Raw genomic sequence first — 23,113 nt, 5'->3', positions numbered from 1 at the left:
CTGTTTTACTTACAGAAAAGCATTTCTTATGATTGCTTAAATATGGCAGCACCAGGAAAGCACATGCTTAGTTTTTTTTAAAGTTATGGAATATCAACAAAATTGTGTCTTGTGATTATTCCCAGTCCTCTCCACAAGTCAACATCACATCTTCAATTCAGCTAATGCCCAAATATCTTTTTGATGCATGTAAAGTAGAACAAATATTTGGGACACGGCATTATGATTATTTGCAGAACTACCACTCTGCTTTGTCTTGTATATGTTTGTGTAGAGACACAACTACCAAGCCCATTGCTATATAAAAAAAAACTCTTAAAAAATAAATAAATGGGTGTGGTGGATCATCCCAGTGATTTCAGCATTCAGACAGCAGAAACACAGAGGCTCCCAGCAGTTTGAGGCCAGCCTTGTCTCCATAGAGGGCACCCAGGGTACATAGTTAAGGACTGTCTGACACACAAATAAGTCTAGTAAAAGATACATACCCCCAAACTGTGATCAGGTTTACATTAAGATATGAGCCACATATAAAACAGTTGTATTTTGTGAGGAACTTTTTGGCCATGTATTATTGGTGATAAACTATTTTATAAAGGATAAAAAAAGGGAGACGATACATAGATAACATTACAGGCAGGTTAGACTGTGCACTCTAGTAGACTCAGCCACTAGACTGAGGCGACTCCCCTCACACCAACTAAGATTTCTGTTTTGTCTTCGTTTTTATGTGGTCTATCTTCTTTCTTGATAGCAGGCAAGCACTGTACCATCTCTTTGAAGAAGTAAGTTTGTATGTATGTGAAAGGCAATGAATAGATCATAGAATGAAATGCTGAAGCTATTTTTAAAGATTGTAGGCTAACTGTTAAAAACATAAAGAAAATGTCACTGATATTTACATGTATTATAAAATCAGGAAACCAAGACAAAATGAAATGGGCAATTTCTTTAAAATGGTTGTTTAAAAACCAGTTTTCTCACTCAAATTTATATCCAGACTTGTCAAATAATAATTCTAGCACTAAAATATTGGTGACGTAAATCTTAATCTTCATCTTCTACCATTTAAGTAAAAAAATCTTAAATTTCTTGGTTCATTCAGTGTAGTAAAACTGGAGTCAGAGTAATGGCTCTGACCTCAAGCTTTCTCATCTACTGAACCTCAGAGGAGTGTCCTGAGTGCCAAATAAAGTCATGTTTGTATAAATAATGTGCTTAGTACCTGACATGGCCCTGGGCCACATATGACTAAAGACTGCTATGAATATAGCCCAGCCCAAAATCTTGGTTATTTTTAAAGCAACATTAGGTTTTTGTTTTTTTCATTTTCTGAGGGTAGTTAACTCTGTTGCACCATTCTCTAGTGTAAACTTTGTAGATGGTATCATTTTACAATGGCAAAAGGTTCGATAAGCCTGTGGTGGGCATTGCTGCTTTTGCAGGACCTAATTATCAGTGCAACTTAAAAAAAAGTGTGCTTAGAGCAATGGCTCACACTCAGGGCGCCTCATCCCACTGCTGCTGTTCCATTCACTTTTGTGGAGCAGACACTAAGATTTTATATGGGAGCACTATTATTTATACACCTATGAATGTGGTCTTAGCTGTGAGTGAAGTTCATTAGTGCTCAAAAGATAAGCCCTGCATGAACACACACCAACACGGTTTCCTCTTTCTGTGGAGTCTACTGGACTTTTTCAGAGTCACTTCCAACCACAGAATGACAGAGGTGAAATAGATGAACCATGGTACTTTCAGATCACTATCATTAGGATTCTAGAATGTACTATTTTTTTCTGAGAGATTTTAAGACACTAAGTGCAGTCACCTCCAGTCTCGCCTGTGACTAAGAATGAGGCCAGATGACAGTTGCCTAAACTCCAAGTGGAATTGTAATGTTTCAAAATTCATCGTTAACTTGTCCATCAGTGTCCATAAAATCAAAACCATCGCATCCAAAATACAATGAGAATCCTAGCTTGTACTTGCTTCATAATGTGATTAGTTCTAACTGATCTGGAGAATACTGTTCCTTTGACAAATAATTTTCAAAGTTCATTCAGTATCATTTAAATATTAAAAATCATTTAGCATGATCCCTGTGAACTTCAGAAAGGCACCACAAGCAACTAACCATTTTTCCCAAAATGCAGTGTTTTTGTATATGTATTAGGAAAGTCTAAACCCATGAAGTCTTAAACTTATGTCATTTTTATATGAATATTAATGCTTACTGCCAAAAAGATGACCAAAGTTTACTTCACAAAAGAAAAATTGGTTTTGTAAATTGCACTGTTAATATATGTCTATATTTTTGTGACCTATTTGTGAAGAAAAGATGATGTGACTAAACTTGAAAAAAAAACATATGCAACAAATTTGGTTGTAAGAAATTTCTAGGCGTGGTGGTGCACACCGTTAACCCAGCACGCAGGAGGTAGAAGCAGGCAAATCTCTGTGAGTTAGTCAGTCCAGTCTATATAGTGAGTTCCAGGCTTATCCAGGACTATATGATGAGACTCTGTCTCAAAAAAGACAGACAGACTTCTTGAAAAGATAAAGACTTTTATAATAGAAAATTACCTAGCATCTTACTAAACAATTACTAAGCACTTCCTTGCAAGTTGAATATTTTTACACAAAAGCAACAGCGTCTCACCTTAGGCTTCTGTTTCTGTTGCTTGAGCAAGAGACATGATCTGGTTCCAGACTTCAAAGAATAAATATTTAATTTGAGCTCTGATGAATTTATAGCAATTTTTATTAGTCCTTATCATTCATCCAGTAACCATTAACTTACTGTTTCAGGAACTGTGCTAAATATTAATAGAAAAGACAGGAGGAAACAGCACACAGCTCCTGAACCTAGCGAGCTGTCTCTGGAGTGGGGCTTGGGGAGCACAGGGATGAAGACGTGATGGGAGTGGCGTGGAGCACTGCTCCTCACGCTGAGGACAGTGATGCACATGGGGATGGGGTGTAGCCAGCAGCAGTGGGCAGCAGCACGTCATGGAAGAGGCCCGTGACATTAGGAGCTGTGAGTTTGCTGAGTCTGTTTTTTTAGGGATGGGAAGCAATCAGAGCCAGAAGGCTGCTCCACAAAGGAATCTAGAAGGGATGGGGCACCAGTGAAGGCTTTCACAGAAGTAACTGTCAGGGTTGTCTACTCAGGGGGACTGCCTGGCTGAGCTGCAAAGAGAAGACCAGAAGGAATGCATACTACACATGGGTCATGCACTCAGTGACTGTTATCTGGAAGCAGTGATGGAAACATGTTGTTTAGTTACTGTTGTTGTAAAGTTTCAGTGTGATGACACCTTATCTGAATTCTAACCCTTCTTTGCTCTGTGAATTTCATCATAAGAGATTCCGATAGCATAGATTCTAATACAGTTCACTAGTGTGTGTATATCATACTTACGTGCTTGTTTTAAGAGCTGCCTTGTGTCTGGTTAAATTGGATATGTCATTCCTACATGATCGGTCAGCATACTTTGAAAAGCTCTTTGCAAAACAAGCCTGCTGGTTTCACTAATTTCTACTCGTGCAGTCATTTTCTTCAATTCCTGTAGCTTTTTCTGACTCTGTTTTTATGGTCTTTTCCCCACCTTCAGCTGACATTTTTCTGGGACCTTTTTTTCATCAGGATTTGGGGGTTCTTTCATGGCCCCTTCTACAACACCGGTGACTCCAGCTCAGAATAACCTGCTGCAACCCAATTTCGAGGCAGCTTTTGGGACAACACCTTCAACTACAAGCAGTAGCTCCTTTGATCCATCAGGTGAGTCACTGATTATTCAAACACTCTTCCTTATTCCTGATAGTAATATGGCATCTACCTCCAAGGTTAGTGTGACTGTGGGGAGCTTAGAGGTGGATGTTGTTAGCCTGGTTGGTGGCTCTCAAGCTATATATAACTCAAGTTAAAATCTCCTGGATGTGTCTGGTGACTAAGAATAACTTCCTGTCCTTTCTGCTTCTGTTTTTGAATTTTAGCAGAAATCTTACCACACCCACCATCTATTTTGCATGAACTCACATGCACATGATTTAGCGGTGGTAAAGGAAGGACAAATACTCAGTAGTGAATCTTTGAACAGTGTCTGAGTGTGTGGACACCCCCGACACACACCCCGCTCCCACTGTTGCTTACACCTTTGAAGCTTGCATGGCCCTCCGTTTTATGAAGTTGAAACACGAGTAGTACCTTTGCTTCTAACCTTTCATACTGCTGTCATTTTGTTTGTATTCTCTTCCATTCTACTCTTCTCATGCTGGGTCCTCACTACAAATTTTCAATTGGTGAGTTTTTGTGTTTCAGAAACACCCTAAATATAACCCCTGCCTGACAATCTGGATGTTTCTATTGCCAGTGCTGATTTGAATGCTGTCTTTCCAACCTTAGAATGACTGTGTAGTGGTGTTTATGGTAGATATACATGGTTTCTTATAAGAAACGTTTTTATGTGGATAAGATATTGCTAATATCTTATGGATATGAATAGTCTTTCTATATTCTAGGAACTGAACAAGTGGTACTTGTCATCTGGAGATGAGGGACACCAGTGGTTGCTCCTGATTTCTATCCTTAAAATCCTGTTTATTTTAAATGTGCCCTTAAAATATAAGCCAAACATTGCCACAAAAGAAGGGGAAAATCAAAATTAACTACCTCTAAAATGTGACCAAGTGTCTTTCTGATACATATTGCTAGATGCTGACAGAGCACCATTTATTTTATGCTAGTTTCATTGAACACTAGGGAATTATCTTTTTTTTTCAATTACAAATTGCTTAAAGAGTAAGCATCTTAGGTTAGTTGACTAAATCATTTGTAGTTTACTGCACATCACTACCATTTATAACAAGTGCCTAGTGGTTGTTTTAATTAGACTAACAATGGCTACCACTTATTGAGTACCTATACAGAGGCAGCATTGTAATCAATGTGTGGGAAAATGTTCCCTCGCTGGTCCTTACAACAAAGGTGTATGTTAGTAGTACTGTCCCCATTTATAGATGAGAAAGTGGAAGTGTCATTTCCTGATGCTCAGAGCTGAAGGGGTGTGGCTGAGTTATAGCCTGGCTCTGTGCTCTCTACAGTACATTATACTATACAGCCTTCCTCCCTGTCTTTCTCCATGCTCATTAACGTTTCCATGTATTTTGAGTAGACATGTTCTTTTTGGTGTTCATAAGTTATATGAATTCTGTTGTTCCTTTTATAATAGCGTATTTACATGTGTTTCCATGGTTTCATTAAAGACTGTCTTTTTGCATAATATCTCCCTTGTCTCTCTCTCTTTTTTCAATTTTTCTGAGCCTGGTCTGTTTGATTTCCAGTGTTTGATGGTCTAGGCGATCTTCTGATGCCGACCATGGCACCATCTGGGCAGCCTGCACCTGTCTCAGTGGTCCCTCCCAGTCCTGCAATGGCAGCCAGCAAAGGCCTTGGAAGTGACCTTGACTCATCTCTGGCCAGCTTAGTAGGCAGTGAGTAATCTAGTTTTATTTACTTGAAGCATGCATGAATTGGGTTCTTTTTTTCCTCTGCATCTTTTCACTCTGGTTTTGACTAAGAGTTAGTACATTAGGGAGTGGATCAAAACAGTTAGCATTTCTCCCAGAGCCTTTCTTTAGAAGGTGAGTACTTGCTGCTCCATTGTCTTGTGAGAGTAGCCACATCACTTTTAATCTAAGTTACCAAACACAAACAAACCAGCCAACTAAAGAGCACACACTGTCACGCACAGCTTATACACAAAGGCATTCTGTATAAATATGTAACCATCTGAAAATAGAATTGTACTAAGTGCAGTATATTTATAGCGTCTGGGTTTCATTTTTCAACAAGTATTTATTGATCAGGAGGTACTATTTCAGGCATTAGAGATGATTAAGTGAACAAAACAGATAAATTTTCTATTCTTATGGCCCTCACAAGGGGCTGAGTCAGAATAGTGAAATGTTTAAAATAAATTCTGCTTTATATTACATCATGAGTGCCAAGTAGAAGCAATCCTCCCCAATGTAAGGAGTGAAGTAGGTAGTTGTCAGAAGAACATTTGTGGACAATGGAGGCATTAAGTGCAAAGATGGGGGTAGAGATTGTCTAGCCAGGACTAGAGAGATGGCCAAATTGAAAGGACATAGGGCGGTTGAAGCTGGATCTGCAAAGTCCTAGGAGGCGTGGACAGTTGCTACGGACATTGGCCTTGCTTTAATTCTGAATTTTATTTTTCACCAAGGCATATGGACTTAGCTTTGTGGATATCAGGCAGCATTAAGCAATATCAAAAGCTTAACAGGCTGTTATGCTTGATCTGAGCATCTGTAGAAATGCCTTCATGACATCCTGCAGACCTTCGTTAATTATTTCCTTCTTCTCAAGCACCATCCCTCTGATAGATGGCTTTCTGTGAGTATGTGATATTCTACCTCACTCCCATGTCCTGAGGCTGCCTTCAGCACACGGCCTTCATTTTGTCAACCACCTGTGACAGTTATCTTAGCTACGGAAAAAGCTCGCCACTGGAGGAATAACTGAGCAATTTTGAAAAATATGAATGAATCTGAGAATTAATTGGTTTTCAAAACTTCTCCAAAGTTACAGAAACTGATAAAAATAATTCTGACACCACCATGAACTGTACTATAGACCAACAGGACAGAAGCAAGATTAGGAAAATAAGTTTTCCCATGTATTGTGAAGTCAGTGTAGATGATGTCCCCAACGAGGGAAAAGACAGTCTCCAAAACCTTGTTCTGGAGTGGAGAGCTGTTTAAGTGGTTAAGTGTGCCTCCTGATCTTGTAGAAGACCTGACTTCTGTACCCAGTACCTACAACAAGTGTCTCACAACTGCTGAAACCCAGCACCAAGGGATCTAATGCCCTCTTCAAAACCTTGTTCTGGAACAATGTGAGAGACTCAGAAAAAGGAGCAAAGTTGGACTTCTTTATATCATCAAAAAATCAACCCAAAATGGGTAAATACTAAAAAAAAAAACAAAAAACAAAAAACCTATCAAACTCTCAGAAAAGAACTTGATGGTAAGTCTTTGTGATCATGGATTAGGCAATGTCCTTTACATAACAGTTCCTAAAACATGAGCAACAGAGGGCCCTGAGAGATGGCTCAGCAGTTTAGAGCACTGTTGCTCTTGCAGGGTTGAGCTGCCATCTCTCACATAGTACAACCATCCAAACCTCCAGTTTCAGGAAATCCAGCACCTTCTTTTGACCCCAGTGGGTATCATGCGTGCACATAGTGTATGTACATACATGCAGGAAAATACTCATACACATAAAATGAATCTAACTTTCTGAAAATATAAGCAACAAAGAATAAAATAATTTTTTAAAAGTTCATCAAAGTATTTTAAAATTCACAAATCATTAAAGTGAAAAGAAAGGCTAGAGAGATGGTTCAGTGACTAAGAGCTCTTGTTGCTCTTGTAGAAAACTGAACCTGGGGTCAGTTCCCAGCATGCACAGGGCAACCCACAACCACCCATAGCTCCAGTTCCAGTGATCTGATGCTGTCTTAGGACCTCTGCAAGTACCAGGCACTGGTGTGGTGCACAAACAGACATGCAAACAGAACACTAATGCACATAAAATTTAAACGTCTAAGGCAAATATTCTAAGTGAAAAAGCAGCTCCAGAATGAAAGAACTTCTCATCACAATTCTTACAAAGGACTTCTGTAATGTACAAATGGCTTCTGCAAATAAACACTAAGAATAGGAATAATATGGCTTAAAACCCGGCAAAGGACTCGAAGAGAGATTTCTCAGGGCAAAGATACATAAATGGCTATTAAATATATGGAAAGATCTTCAACATCATCAGATGTCAAGTTAGTGTAACTCAGAGCCACAGTGGCCACTTGACATCCAGAAGGGATACCGATGAAGGAAACAGATTGGGGCACGTGCTGGCATTCCGTGGAAACTTCAGACACTACTGCCAATATTGTAACACAGTGTGGCCACTTTGGAAAGAAGCATGGCAGGTCCCCCTCATGATAACAGAGTGGACCACACCCCTCAGCAGTTCTATGGATAGGTACATAGAGTGAATGAAAACGTGCATTCACACAAGAGCATGTAAGATGCCCTTAGAATCATCATTTATGAAAGCCTCATGGTGAAAACAGCCATATAGTCCATTAGTTCACAAAAAGTCATATGCATGTAGGCATGTCTTTTATAACATTGTTTGGACTGAAATATGAGTGATATGCTGATACATGCCATAACATCAACTATTTGCCATAAATATGTTAGGCTAAGTGACAGGTTTAGTCACAAGGACGGCATATGATACAAACTAGGCAAATTTGAAGAGACAGCAAGTAGGTTAAAGGCTGTAGATATGAGGTGAAAAAGGAGAAGGAGTAGTTGCTAATAGGTACCAGAATCTATGTATGGCAACATAAGTATGCTATAAGTGGTGACTGTACCTCTGTTAGTAGACTAAAGCCATGAACTACATGCTGTAAGGGTGGATTTTATGATACATGAGTTGTATCTCACAAAAGGTGTTTTAAAAATACTTCCAGTGTTAGTTGAAGCTCCCACTGAGACCACACTGCAGACCTGTCCACTCTTTTTCCGTTCTTTGTCCATAGCGAGTCTCCTGCATGCTGCTCACTCACAGCCTTCTTGCTAAGAGGCCTGGCCTGCAGTGAAGCCCACACTCCACATAGCACTCCCATTTGCCACAAAGGGCAGGATTCACACAGGCATCTGTATGAGCACGTCAGCATAAATATTTGGTTGGCTTTGTGATTGTGTATTATAGAGATTAAATTGTATAATCTAACTGAAAATAAAATTTTTACAAGTGACACTTCGTTGTCTTCTAAAAACAAAGATGTTGACTAGCCGGGATTGATGACACATACCTATCTGTAGACTTAGCCACTTGGAAGGCTGAAGCAAGAGGATATCTTGAACCTACAACTTAAGAAGCTAGCCTGGGCAACACATTGAAATAAAGTCTTTCCTTTAAAAATGATCAGAATTGTGTGTAAAGATTTCTGTATTTGGTTTAGTTAATATGTATAGTTTATTTTGCCATGCAAAGAAACAAAGTACAGGAGCTGAATACTTAAACCATCAGCTAACAAACCAGCCCCACATTTACTTTGTACTGCCTGCTCCGTTGGCCTAGGGCACTCAGCTTTGGGGACGCCCCACCTTCTCCAGGAGGCCTCCCACTGTCTGGATCCTCACCCTCATTCTAGCTGCTCATATCATTTACTTCTCTTGTGTCATCATTTCCCCTCTGTGTCACACCGTTAGAGTGCAGGTTCCTACAGCATGGGGGTCTTTACTACTTCTCTTTAATGATCTATCCCAAACCTAGGATAATGCCTGATATAGCTAAAGCCCAATACATCTTTGCCAATTGACAAATGAAGTGCAGCGAGGGCTAGATGATTAAGCCAGGTATTCCCAAGATCTGTCCCACATTCACAGTCCACTAGCAGGGCTCCTGGAACCCAGCAGCACATGGTAGAGCTCACATCTGGGCATCACCACAGCAGCAAGAGATGGGTGCACAGCTGCATAAGGCGTTTCAGCCCAAGGAAGCCCCTTAGGGTGTGAGCAGCAGCCAGGAATTTGGCTGACTGCTAATATGTGGGCACACACTGCCCGGCACCTAACCAAGTTCCCGATTTGCAGAAGGAAGGCAGCTGTTGAGCATAGTCTACACTGCTCCTGTAAACAGTCTAGGCCCAGTGAACCAGTTAGTTATTATTAGCTATCATTAGAGACAGTTTTATATCATGGAAATAACTGGTCACTGGTCACGCTCATAGACCCCCCAGCCTAACAGGATTTTTCAGATAGCAATCTCAGGCCTTCTGGGCAAGTCTACACTAAATGTGATCCTTAAGACTGATGTGAAGTAAAAGAAAATTTTAAATTCTACTCTTGTTTACTAACATAGTTTCCTTTTCATCCAATGGATACAGTCATTGCTAGGCAAGACTCCTGTGAGTCTTGGATTTCTCAAATACTGTAATATGTAACTTGAATATAAGATTCAAATTCTTTTTCTTTTATCCATTTGTAGATCTTGGAATTTCCGGTACCACAACAAAAAAGTAAGTGTTTTTCAATTATCTGTTTTCCTTTTAACAGTGTGTTGGTGCATGTTTATTCAAGACTATCAAACATTTCCTCACTGGAGTATGTGATTTCCCATTCTTAAGTTAGGTAATTTAAGTTGTTTTTCATTTCAGTTTATATTCTTGTTGTTAGTTTATTGAAATCTCCAAATTATTGCTCCGCTTTGAAAAAGAATAATCTTTTCCAGGCCAGGATCACCACTGTTACATCTGGAAATATTTTGGAAATGGAGTTTTAAAGCTTTGTGTGTTTGTTTTTTTCCAGACAGGTTTTCTCTGTGTAGTTTTGAGTATTTTATTAGCCTTATAATTGAGATGTTGTCTTTAATAAGTCTTTCCTGGGTCATAAGAATGGTAAACAGTATCTCCTTTTCTCAGTGTATGCTTTGTCATCAAAACTGGGATGCATGTTAGAACTGGACAATGACTATCAATCAGGTTGCAGGCATGATACAGCTGTGTGAAACCCTCTCTTGACTCTTTAAGAACCAGAAATAGCTACCATCAATGCATGTGAAATTCAAGAGGTTGCAGGGTTGGAGAGATGGCTCAGCAGTCAAGAGCACAGATTGCTCTAACAGAAGACCTGAGTTTTGTTCCCAGCATGAATGTCAGATAGTTTGCAACTCCCTGTAACCCCAGCCCCAGAGAATCTAACACCTCTGGGCTACCGGGCACCTGCATTCATACATACTGACCCCCCACACAGAATATACACATACACATAAAGTGGCAAAACTAAATTCAACAAGACGTGTGTCCAGATTGATGGTATATATTTGGAGTTTTATTGTGAATAAAGAATTCAGTTGAAAATTTTGGCATATTTTTCTGTTGTGACATGAAGTTCCTGTTGCCACTGAATTCAAAACACACACCTGTTTTATTTTAAATGCTTTTGCACTGTCTTAGATACAATGTGGCAAGACTCCTTTTAGTTTTAATCTATACTCTTTTTTGTTTTGTTTTGTTTGTTTCTTGAGACAGGGTTTCTCTGTAACAGCCCTGGCTGTCCTGAAACTTGCTTTGTAGACCAGGCTGGCTTTGAACTCACCTGGCTCTGCCTCCAAGTCTTAGGATTAAAGGCATACACCACTACCACCTTGTTAATTTATGCTCTGTATCGCCACCAGGTTCAAACAGACTACTTCTAAACCCAAGTAAAAGAATCCAAGAGGCCACATGCCATATTTCCCTCTGATTGTGTGTTTTGTTTTTCACACTTGCCCTTTAGGGGAGATCTCCAGTGGAATGCTGGGGAGAAAAAGCTGACTGGTGGAGCCAACTGGCAACCGAAAGTCACTCCAGCCACGTGGTCAGCAGGTGTTCCCCCGGTATGTAACAGTGAGGCCAGGGTGGTATGGGCAGTTTACCAGTTTTCAAGTCTGCAGAGCAAGGATGTTCTGCTTAACTTGACTATTAACATTGCACAACCGTGTTCACATTGAAGTGATACAAGCAAGATGCAAAATTCACTAAAATGCAAATCTGTGGACTTTGCATGTAATAATAATTACAGCCTACACTTAAATACCTTGTGGTTGCAATAGTCCTAATAGTAGTATTTATGTTTCTGATTTATCGTAAAATCATAGAAATGATTTTCTAGCACATTCACTATTATGGATTGTAATACCACTTTATCATATTTCCTGCCAAAATCTCCTGATAGTCTAACTAAGAACTGGAGAAGTTTTTTTTTATTTTTCTTAAAGAAAGGATAAAGTATGCTGACTAGTTTTATGTCAACTTGACATGAGCTAGAGATTTTTTTTTAGAAAGGAAGAATCTCAACCTACAAAATGCTGTCTCCAGACTGGCCTGTGATGCATTCTCTTGACGGGTGGTTTTTAGGGGGCAGGCCTGTGACGGGTGGTTTTTAGGGGGCAGGCCTGTGACGGGTGGTTTTTAGGGGGCAGGCCCAGCTTTCTATGGGCAGAGCCACTTTTCAGCTGGCAGTCCTGAGTGGCATAAGAAAGCAGACTGAACAAGGCGTGAGGAGCAAGGCAGTAAGCAGTACTCCTCCATGGTCTCTCCCTCAGCTGCGGCCTCCAGGCTCCTCCCTGACCTCACTTCGGGAGAGACTCTGAGATGTGGGCTAAAATAAATCCTCTCCTCCCCAGGTTGCTTTTTGTCTTGGTGTTTATCACAGCAACAGGAAGCTAGCTGGGGATGTTTTCTATTGTGTGATATTTTATTTTAACATATTTTTTTCAGCTTACCAATTTTAAAATTGAAACTAGACCATCATCCTTTCCATAAGGTTTAAAAGATATTCATTTCTATATTTCAAATTACTATATCGTCCACATTTTAGCAAAGCTAGGAAAGCCACTTTTCCCAAGCCCACTTACAGTTTTCCTCCCTTGGGCACACCCCTGTCTGTCTGCGTCTGTCTGTCCCTCCAGTCTAACCCTCTGATGCATGTCAGAGGATAGAATGGTGGGAGGAGACGGCTCACTGAAGTCCAGTCCTTTCATAGCAAGAGCGGGCTGGGCACTGGCAGGTTTGAGAAGCTGCAAGCCCCATGAGTCGGAACAGCACCACAAAAGTGAGCCTCAAGCCATTGCTCTGGTGTTAATCATCTATTAAAATTTAGAAGTGAAGTGTGAGAACGCTTTGTGCATGCACATCCCCAAACTTGAAATGCACGCGTTTTAAAATTCTAGCCTGTCATTTTAAAACCATGTTATGTTGTTTCTTTCTTCATTTGTCCTGTGTGGTTCTGTGGGGATGTGTGTGCAGCAGGGCACTGTTCCTCCAAGCAGCTCAGTTCCTCCGGGCGCCGGGGCCCCATCTGTTGGGCAACCTGGAGCAGGATTTGGAATGGTGAGTGATGACCTGTGCCAAAACCTGAGGTGACATTCCTGACGTCTTTACCACTGCTCAAGTAAATAGGTACTCCTACAGGAAGTACAGTAGAGGAAACTACAATTTAAGCCATCTGCTTTGAACCTGAACCAGCTTAGCCAGGGAGTGGGGAAGCAGTTACAATGTGTATAAATGTATTACAGTACATCGTTGTGCCATTTTAGAGATGATATTTGTTACACATTTTAACGCAGTCATCAAAAACAACCCTCTCTATACGGGGGCTTTTTGTAAACCCTGCACGTCTATCATCAGCACATTTTAGGACCATCCTGCATAAGGAAACCGGCTTTTGTCTCAAGAATTACTCTAACAGGAGATGAACACAATCTCCTGACTGGAATGAGGATGCCACATGGCCAGCCAGACTTGCACACTCAGCTCAGGGGCCTTTTCCCCCATCTACAGCCTCAGCACCTGGAGTTCAAAGTGACATAGTTGCTTCCTGTGTGGTTTTCTCAGCAGTTGTCCAAAGCATGTAAAAGGTGTGCATGTCTGGTTTCACACTCATGGGTCCCAGACCTGCTCTGAGCGAAGCTTCTTTTGCAGCCTCCTGCGGGGACAGGCATGACCATGATGCCTCAGCAGCCAGTCATGTTTGCACAACCTATGATGAGACCACCCTTTGGAGCCGCAGCTGTGCCGGGCACTCAGGTCAGTTTCCTAAAGCTCACAACACCATGCATTTACTCCTTAACATCAAAGTGTCATGCTGTTACTGATGTGAGGGACAGAGGCAAGGGCACAGCGCCCACCCCCAGCAGCCTGCGGAGTTCCCCTAGTCTTTAAGGATTCAGGCCAGAGTGGGCTTCTTGGTTTGAAAATAATATTACAGGACTAGCCAGTGTGAGGCAGAATTGGTGGGTAATAAAGATTGAGCAGGAAAGTTGAAAGAAAACTGCCCAGAAATAAAGACACAGCTCAGAGCGTGGTTGCAGACTTCTCTAAGAGGGTGTCACATTTCCTTGTCAGGCATACAGTTTGGGTGGGTTTGAAGCCACTCTCTTGAAAGAGTGCTAAGGGCCTTAAGAGATCACTGGGCAGTTCTTGGGCAGCATGTGATAGGTTTACAGTTGACAAGTCAGAGTTGAGATCACAGGGATGCCAGCAGGCTGGGTGTCTGAACTGTAAACAGCATTAACAGTTTTGTTTGAGATTCCCGAGGGTCCTTTTTGGACGACCCTACCCAAGGTTTAGGCCTTAAGCCTGGTCTGTTGTTATTTTAACATAAAATATCTCTATATAGAAGGAATGTTATTTCCATGTTAGCATTCACAGCAAATGTTTGTTGGGCTGGAATTCTTGCTTCCATCAGACTCTGAGGTGAAGGGCTCCTTTCCTGCCTTATGGTCCCGTCATTTCCCCTGTCTCTCTATCCTGCCTCCCTCAGTGTGCCTGTTTAAAAGCTGTTGCTTCAGGAGTGAAGGGACATGGCAGCAGTGTAGGGTATGGGGACAGCGACGAGGAACTAACCATTCCAGGGTCCTTCTCTTTTCCCTCTACTTAATTCAGAGTGCTCATTTAGGGCACTTGATACATGTGTCCCATGGTTTCATGCAGCCCAGGTAGGCTAAGGTAGCCAAGAATGGCCTTACTGTCTTCTCCATCCACTTCCCATTTGCTGGAATTAAAGATGTTCACCAGAGTCACAGTTGTCCTGGCTGCAGGGTCTACCCTGCACTCTGACAGCAACAGCACTGAGTCCTCAAACATCAGAGTCACCATAAAAATCACTTCTCTTTTAACACCCGCTACAAGTTGGGAGTCCCCAGGGCCACCCTCACTTCAGACAGGCTGTATGCAAGAGTAAGGTTCTCCACGTCCTCCCTCTGCTTAGATTTACCATAGTGGCTGGCAGAATTCAGGAAAGTAGAACTTTTATGGTGATAGTTTCATTGATGCAAAAGGATACAAATTAGGTACAACTGAAGGAAGAGAGATGATAGGAACATCTGGGAGAGGTCCAAGCATGAAGAGAGATGGTAGGAGCATCTGGGAGAGGTCCAAGCATGAAGAGAGATGATAGGAGCATCTGGGAGAGGTCCAAGCATGAAGAGAGATGATAGGAGCATCTGGGAGAGGTCCAAGCATGAAGCTGCTTCTAGCATCAATGTGTGACAGTATTGACAACTGCAGAAGATAACTCAGGCTCCAGTATGACGTTAGCGAGGCTTCGTTGCACAGCGATAATTGATTGAATTATTACCTATGAGTTGCACTCAGTCTCCAATCCCTCCCCACCCTGGAGGCCATGCTTGCTATTATGTGGCCTAAAGACTCAATGGCATAATAACTAATTGGCTTTTCTGGTATGGCTAGCCTCCATCTGCTCTGTGTCATCCCAGCATGCGTTATGGAAGGGTGCCTATGAGTCACCTTGTTAGCGTAAGGTCCTAGTTCGCTATGAGAAACACCATGACCAAAAGCAGCTTGTGGGAAAGGGTTTATTTCAGCCTACAGTTTATGGTCCATCGTGAAGGGTTAGGGCAGGAGTTCAAGGCAGGAGCCTGGAGACAGAACAAAAACCACAGTGGGATGCCGCTTCTTCAAGGCTTATGCCATCCAGGGCCACCTATCTAGGGGTGGCACCACCCACAGAAGTCCAGGCCCTGCCACATCAATCATTATCAAGAAAACGCCTCACAAGCTTGTCCACCATTCTGACGGAAACATTTTCTCAGTTGAGGTTCCCTCTTTCCAGATGACTCCAACTTGTGTCAAATAACTAATCTGTACAGGAAGGGGGTTTCCAGGAGCAACCCTGAATAACCAAGTCATGGCTCTCACTTAGGACATTACTAGGCTTTAGAGTTTACCTAGCAGGATCTGCAATGAAGGGAAACCTGTTTTCAGTGAGGCCAGATTCCCTACTCTCCCATCCCCTTACAGAAACACGAAAAGCATCGTGCAGTATAAGTGCTTTGCTGCTAATATTGGTCATGCTAGAAGCTGTCCTCTCTTGATTCTTCTTTTAAATTGTCTGTAAAATTAAGAGGCATGTGTGGAACCAATGGACTTTTTTGCCTTGAGCAACTGGCCTGGACAGAGTGAGAACCCAAAATTATAACTTAAGTAGCAACTTGCTGAGCAAACTAAACCAAATGGCTCCAGTTGAATTTAATGATGTCAGTAAATGGCTTCACTCCTATGGCATTTTAAATATACCAAATGGATGTTTACATTGTCTTATCTATAGAATACTTACAACTTTAAACATTATTATTTGATGATGGGGGAAGTCCTGTGTATATGTCAATAAAGCACTGTTGGCCAATAGGGAACCAAGATAGGTGGGACTAGGAGTCCAGGAGGACTCTGGGAAGGAGAAACACAGAGAGTCAAGATGTAACGCCATGGGGTAGGAAGCCCGGAAACTTCTCCGGTAAGAGAAATACTTAGATTAACAATTATGGGGTAAATACTTAAGTCAGAGCTAGCCAGTAAGCAAGGCCAACAGCTTCATAATTAATATAGCCTCCTGTGTGTTTATTTGGGACTCATGCAGCTCTGGAACCAGGCTGGCGGGAAGGCTTCCCTTTACAATTTTCAGTATGTGAAAGCCTTAGAAATGAGTTAATACAATTTCATTCATAGGTTATTACTTGATTTGAAGAATAAAAATTAAAAATATGATAGCATGAAATATACTTTAATAATTGGCATTATAGTAAGTCATGGAAGAGTTCACAATATCTGTATAATAATTATTTAAGCAATTCTTTTTAGTCAAGTTCTCACTATATGGGCCTGACTGGCCTAGAAGTTAGCTGTATAGATCAGGCTGCCCTACAGAGGTCCATCTGCCTCTGCCTCCCAAGTGCTAGGGTTAAAGGTGTGGACCACCATACCTGGCCTACTATTTAGATTCCATTTCCTCTATCAAGGAGAAAGCATAAGTGGCCAGTAGAATAAGCAAACCTGTGTTTGTAGCTTTCCTACAGAAAGCTATGTTTATTACCAGTGCCTGAGCAATCTATTATTTTTAGTTAGTTGTCACAATATTGTCATCTCACATGTTGTGGATAAAGTCTTCAAATTCTGCCAAGCAGTTTCAAGCTTCAACATTGATTTTCCCTGGCACTCTGTGAAACGTTACCTCAGTTTTACAGATGAGATTGGTGGCTACTGCAGTCAGTAGGCTAGACTTGGGACAGATTCAGCCTCCTGGCTTCTGGAGCTGTCCTTCCCAAACCACACACACAGATACTACATCCACAGTTCCAGATTTCAGGAACTGCTGTCACATTGAGGTGAATCGGCTTCAAAACAGAGATGTCAACCATTGCTCCAGATAGGCTACTGCAAACATTTTAAGGCTTTCCCCTGCCATTCCTGAAAAGTATGGCCTCCTGGCGTTTCTTCTGCAGTTGATAATTACAGTGTTGGATAAGCACACAAGATAAGATCTGTTGTCTTTTGCTGCAAGCCTGGATGGGTTGGACATGAAGCTAGGAAGTAACTTGTTCATCTGATACACACACTGCCCCAAAGCTGTGTTTCATTTAAAATAATTTACATAAAGTACCGACATAGTTAATAATTTCAAGTAATTTCTTACCATACTATCTGCAAACTTCTATCTCAATTTCCCCCTGCAACTCACTCTTACTGTAAGAAAAGTTGTGTAATTCTTTTCTTAATAGTTTGATGTTACTAAGGATTCAAGGTAAGAATGCTTTTTGCATAGAAAAATTACTGTTCTTTCCTCTCTCTCTCTCTCTCTCTCTCTCTCTCTCTCTCTCTCTCTCTCTCTGTGTGTGTGTGTGTGTGTGTGTGTGTGTGTGTGTGTTTTACTGTATATTCTCATTATTTTCCTAACTCCAACTGTTCTCCCAGGGTCCCCATATTTCACCTTGGCAGAATCTGATGTCAAAGAATTTCAAGAAATTCAAATACCATCCCTAGCACATTTTTCCACTCCAAAGTTAAGCGCAACCCAGATGAAGTAGAACGAAGCAGCTGTATTAACTTTTCGCCGTCTGTTCTTCTGTATGTTTGTTTTCTCTGGTATATGTTCTGCCTAACGCTTACCTGTCTCTCTTGTGCTTTCTATTTCTGTTCTTTGGGGCTGGCCTCTTCCCCATTAGCTTTCTCCAAGCCCTACACCTGCCACTCAGAGTCCCAAGAAACCTCCAGCCAAGGACCCATTAGCGGATCTTAACATCAAGGATTTCTTGTAAACAATTTAAGGTATCTGATATTGAGCTTTGCCTGTGAGTTTGTAATAGTGAGCTTGTGCAGTGCTTAAATGTTCTAGGTATGAAGTTTGTTATTTCTGTATCATAGGTAGATGATGGATATCATAGGTGGATGGATGGATGGATGGATGGATGGAAGATGGATGGATGGATGGTTGTTAAACTATTGGGGAGAAAAACCTGTCATTTGTTCTTATCTTAAAAAGCACAAAAATTATACTGATGAGGCAGAAGTCTCCCAGGTAGCTCCATTAACTAGGAGATACCACTGTATCTATCCCATGATGGCTAGACTTCAGAGGACACCAGCATGTACAATACTGGATGTAGAAGTCATGTAAAAATACATTTGGTTACATAACCACCTCTTTCCTTTATCCTTATTTCTCTTGTTAAAGTAAAGCTTAGATTCTTACCCTTTGAATTTATTCAAGCCAAATTTTAAATTCGTGGAAATCTGGTCTTCTATTTCATAAACATAATTTGCCAAATGGATCACAGTGAGCATGAGGGAGGAAATGAATGGAAGGAAATACTTGCTTTCAGCCCTGACACCTAACACAGTCAGTAGCTGCTAACAGATGTGCTCAGAATTACTTTACATGTTTACTCGGTATTTTCCATCTCAGATTTTTGCTGTTTTGTAGCTGAGAGAACTGATCCTTGAGCTTGAAGTGATTTTTCAAGGTCTAACCAAAAGAACAATAAGAATGTGGGAGCCTTGAACCGTGGTGCAGTGTGATTTCTACCATATATCCACTGCCGCTTTTATTAACTCCTGACTTTTTTTTTTTTTTTGTATGTGTGGATTAACGGTAGCCAGGCATGGTGACCCAGGCCTTTAACTCCAGCACCCTGGAGGCTGAGGCAGGAGTACTGAGAATTCCAGGCCAGCCTGGGCCACATAATAAGAATCTGTTTTAAATGAAACTGACGATAGCACCATTTTAGTACCTTGACATCAGTCAGATTTTGTTTTCCTTGCGGCCATTCTGTCTGCTCCTCTTGCATCAAGACAAGGTAGACACATAGAATATTGCTTGTCTCGGCAGCTTGTTTCGGGAATGACAAGGAGACAGCTTAGAAGCCTCTCGTTTAGAAGCTCTTGCTATCACCGCACACTAAAATCCTGGATAACTGACAGGCACAGAGGAAGTCTTGAGGCATTCTCTGCCCCCGGGATTCATGCCCCAGGCAGACTAACGTTTAGTGGAGAGACACCTTCCGACCCTAGAGAGAGTATTTCCCAAGAGAAGCAGCAACTGGATGAAGGCCCAGGGCTTGCCCTCCTTGTCCAACCCACAGGTGTCCAACTGCTAAGTGGCTCGTTGGTGAGCACAGGAGATGTGGGAAGTCACTGCCATTCCACCTTCCTTGTCACCACCCGTACCTACAGAGGAGCTCTCAGTTGAGACTGGAAGTCTCCCTACAGTGAACTATACATAGAATTGTTTCTTACGTTTCCTGGGTGAATTTTTAAGCTTATCTTGAAGAGTTTGGAAAAGCGTAGGCATGAGCCGGTTAATCTTGAACCCCTTTTTGTGTACAGGTATTTCGCATTATAAAGGAAAATCATAAGAGGGGTAAAATGTTGGAGAGGTGTGTGCGTTATGTTTTCTAATCCAAGTATTTTTTTTCTTCACAGCTGCAATTTTTGTGACTGAATAGGAAAAATAACATGAGTTTGGAAACTTCAAATAAGATTGATGCTCAGAGTTTCAAACGTGAGCCACCAGTACCAAACCCAGTGCTGACTGTAACTTCTCTTCCAGACACACAGCGCAGCTGTGACCGTGAACATTAGGAATGTGTACTACCTTAGCTGTTATCCCTACTCTCGAACTCGTAGCGTATTTGGGTTATTTGTGTGTTGTGCGATGTAAACAATGAATGGATGTTTCCAATGCCTTTAGTGCTTTTCTGGATGTTGCCCATGGACAGATGATGCAACTGTTGTGTGGCGAGCCATTTGGAAAGATGTGTCTGTTTTTTGAAGGTTTCGGTGTATATATCTATAACTTTTGGACAAACCCTCCGGTCCTCCCATGAACTCTCCTCTCTTCTGTACCTCCGTTACAAATGTAATACTGTCAGCTAGTGAGGAAAACACTCTTAAATATACGAAAACTTTTTCGGTGTGGAGTACATTTTTCCAGTCACAGAAACTTCAACTGTTGTGAGAAATGTTTATTTTTGTGCACTGTATATGTTAAGAAATTTTATTTTAAAAATATGAAGTTTAATGTCCATAATAAAACTTCTCCTTGATGAAGCTACCTTATCGAGAATGAGAAAGAAAATCATATGAGAAGTCCATATTTATCATTGCTATATTAAGATATATATTTTAATTATATTTGCAGGTTTTGCATCTAAATTGACCTATTTATTCATTCTTGATCAAAGGCCCTGACAAGTAGAGTCTTTCTTTTGTGTCTGTGAAAATGCGATTAGCGATGTGCTCTTCATGTGACTATGAACGTGGCCCAAGAGACATCTTTAACTTAAAGATAACTGCAAATATCTTTCCTTTGCTGTGGGTTTACGTTCAGTTAGTGTTTCTTTGTGTGTTCTATAGACTAGTATTTCTCCACCCTTTGATTGAACTCAAAGTGACTTCTGTTGTACCTTTGTGATAGGATTGAAACCAATTCAGCGAATTGTATCTTTTAATGTACATACTGTACTCTCTGATTTTTTTAGTTTGTTGTCATACTGTCTGTGCTGATGGCTTGGCTGAAGATTTTGATGCGTGCACAAGGTCACTGTTGATCAGTGTTGTTTAGTGGCTTGGCAGCTCTTTGTAAAAGCATATTGGGTTGGAAAGGCATTTGCCTATTTTTCAAATTACTTACTAGATGTATGGTACCCTTTAAAGTGGTTGTATCTGAATTTACTGTGGGGATAACATACACTGTAATGGGGGAAAATTACCTAAAACCAATTTCAAAATGGCTTTTCTTTGTATTTTGGTTTAAAACCCCAATGCATGTCTGCCCTCTGAGATGCAATAAATACCTTGAACAAAGAAAATGCAAACATAATCTTTCCATCTTTGGTTACTTTTTAAGGGTGTGCGTCACACGAAATGTAGTACATACAAAACAGTGAGATGGCAAGAGAAATGGTTAAGAGCGGTTTGCTGCTCTTGCAGAGGACCTGGGTTTTGTTTCCAGAACCCACACTGGGTGGCTCACAACCACCTGTAACGCCAGCTCCAGGGAGATCCAACGCCTCTGACGTTAGTGCGCACATTCACTCGTGTGCACACACACCTACTCCAGCACACGCGTGCGCGCGCACACACACACACACAATTAAAAATAAAATAAAAACATTTTTAATGTTTTATTAATTTAAGTGTTCAAGGTAAGAAATTGTATCCGTGACAATATAATTTCATTTTACAGTAAAATTAAGCAAATCAATTTTGAATGAACTGGCATTAAACTGGGGACTCCATCCTGCCTAGCAAATAACTTAGGTTCCAGATAACAAAAATATGTGTTTACGTTGAGGTTTCTTTTAAAATATACAAATAAGTTTTTTAAGTGTGAAAATACCAGGGAACTTGAAGAATGAAATAACAGAGTCCCAGTTTGCACACACACATTTGAACTTGTATACTGTTATGACATAAAACCTACCCTGGTGGTGGTGGCACAGGTGGTGCTAAAGACGCCTTTAATCCCAGCACTTGGCAGGCAGAGGCAGGAGGATCTCTGTGAGTTCGAGACCAGCCTGTTCTACAAGAGTTAGTTCCAGGACAGCCTCAAAGTCACAGAGAAACCCAGTCTCAAGAAAGCAAAACAAATGAAAAACAAACAAACAAAACCCCTACCCTGGCCTGTTGTAATAAAACTGGCTGACTGTGTCTACAACTAGGATGTTACAGCATTCCCAGTGCAGTTGCATATTATGACTATAGTGTAGCTTAATAGTAAAACACCGGATATGGCCAAGATCCTGGATTTGAATCTCAGCATCACACACACAAAAAACAGTCAGGCTCAGGGAGGAGACTATTGTAAAACTAGTATTCTTTGGTTACCTCAGATTTATATGTAGCTTAAGAATTTAACTCTCAAAAGCCAGCATCAGATCATGTCAGTGATTTAAAAAATATATATATCTTCATTGCATGCCTGGTTTCAATGGAAGCAGTAAGAAGGCATCGGATCTCTGGGAACCAGAGTCACAGATGGTTGTGAGCCATGATGTGAATGCTGGGAACTGAACCTGGGCCTTCTGTGAGAGCAGCAAGTACTCTCTAACTGCAGAACCATCTTTCCAGCTCCCTCGGATGATTTTAGTAGATTACCTTTTAACCGTATATTACTTAGTTGCCATACTAAAATCGCCTTTTCGATTACAAAATATTTGAAGATTGTTTTTGTGTGCTTCTCCCTCCACCCCTTGACTGTTGCATGTGGTCTAAGTTTTTAATAGGCAGACTGTAGGAGTGTCATAGATCTTGGCTGTACAGAGACTCCTGATGTCCTTGTGAGTGAATGGTCTTAGAGGTGTGATCCTGCATGAGATCTTCTGGGTGCTGAAGACTCAAATCATTTGAGATACTCTACAGGACATCTGTAACTTACCCATGGTATTGGGTTGAAGATGGAACAGAGTCATTTCTATGGGTCCCAACATTGAAGACTCACGTTGCTCTATATTTTTGAAACAACATCTTTTGTGGCACTTTGCTGTTAATTAATTGTCTTGGGCTTTAAAGAAATGCCTGCTTATGGGAGTGGAGAGATGGCTTAGTGATTAAGGACACTCACTACTCTTGCCAAAGACTTGGTTTGGTTCCCAGCACACATGGCAGATCACAACCTTTTGTTCCAATTGCAAATTCAGTTCCAGGATATCCAGTGCCCTCTTCTGGCCTCGGGG

The 23,113-nt window shown here is 41.2% G+C and overlaps 1 protein-coding gene across 11 annotated transcripts in view; it reads left to right on the top strand.

The window, feature by feature from the left end:
- Snap91 (synaptosome associated protein 91) overlaps window positions 1-21,258 on the top strand; it is a 111,101-nt gene extending 89,843 nt beyond the window's left edge. For 6 of the 11 annotated variants that reach the window (XM_040739570.1, XM_040739566.1, XM_040739568.1 and 3 more), the window contains 8 exons: window positions 3,650-3,784; window positions 5,347-5,496; window positions 10,091-10,121; window positions 11,380-11,479; window positions 12,891-12,974; window positions 13,566-13,670; window positions 18,104-18,206; window positions 19,860-21,258. In XM_040739570.1, the coding sequence (XP_040595504.1) occupies window positions 3,650-3,784; window positions 5,347-5,496; window positions 10,091-10,121; window positions 11,380-11,479; window positions 12,891-12,974; window positions 13,566-13,670; window positions 18,104-18,196 (698 nt within the window). In that variant the 3' untranslated portion in view covers window positions 18,197-18,206; window positions 19,860-21,258. The remainder of the gene's footprint in view (window positions 1-3,649; window positions 3,785-5,346; window positions 5,497-10,090; window positions 10,122-11,379; window positions 11,480-12,890; window positions 12,975-13,565; window positions 13,671-18,103; window positions 18,207-19,859) is intronic. The other 5 variants (XM_040739569.1, XM_040739573.1, XM_040739567.1 and 2 more) reach the window with 3 other exon arrangements.
- The last annotated feature ends 1,855 nt before the right edge of the window (window positions 21,259-23,113 follow it).

The sequence above is a fragment of the Mesocricetus auratus genome, unplaced genomic scaffold (genome assembly GCF_017639785.1).
Source record: "Mesocricetus auratus isolate SY011 unplaced genomic scaffold, BCM_Maur_2.0 Super-Scaffold_100691, whole genome shotgun sequence".
Lineage (NCBI taxonomy): Eukaryota > Metazoa > Chordata > Mammalia > Rodentia > Cricetidae > Mesocricetus > Mesocricetus auratus.
This window is presented reverse-complemented; position numbering and strand designations above follow the sequence as displayed.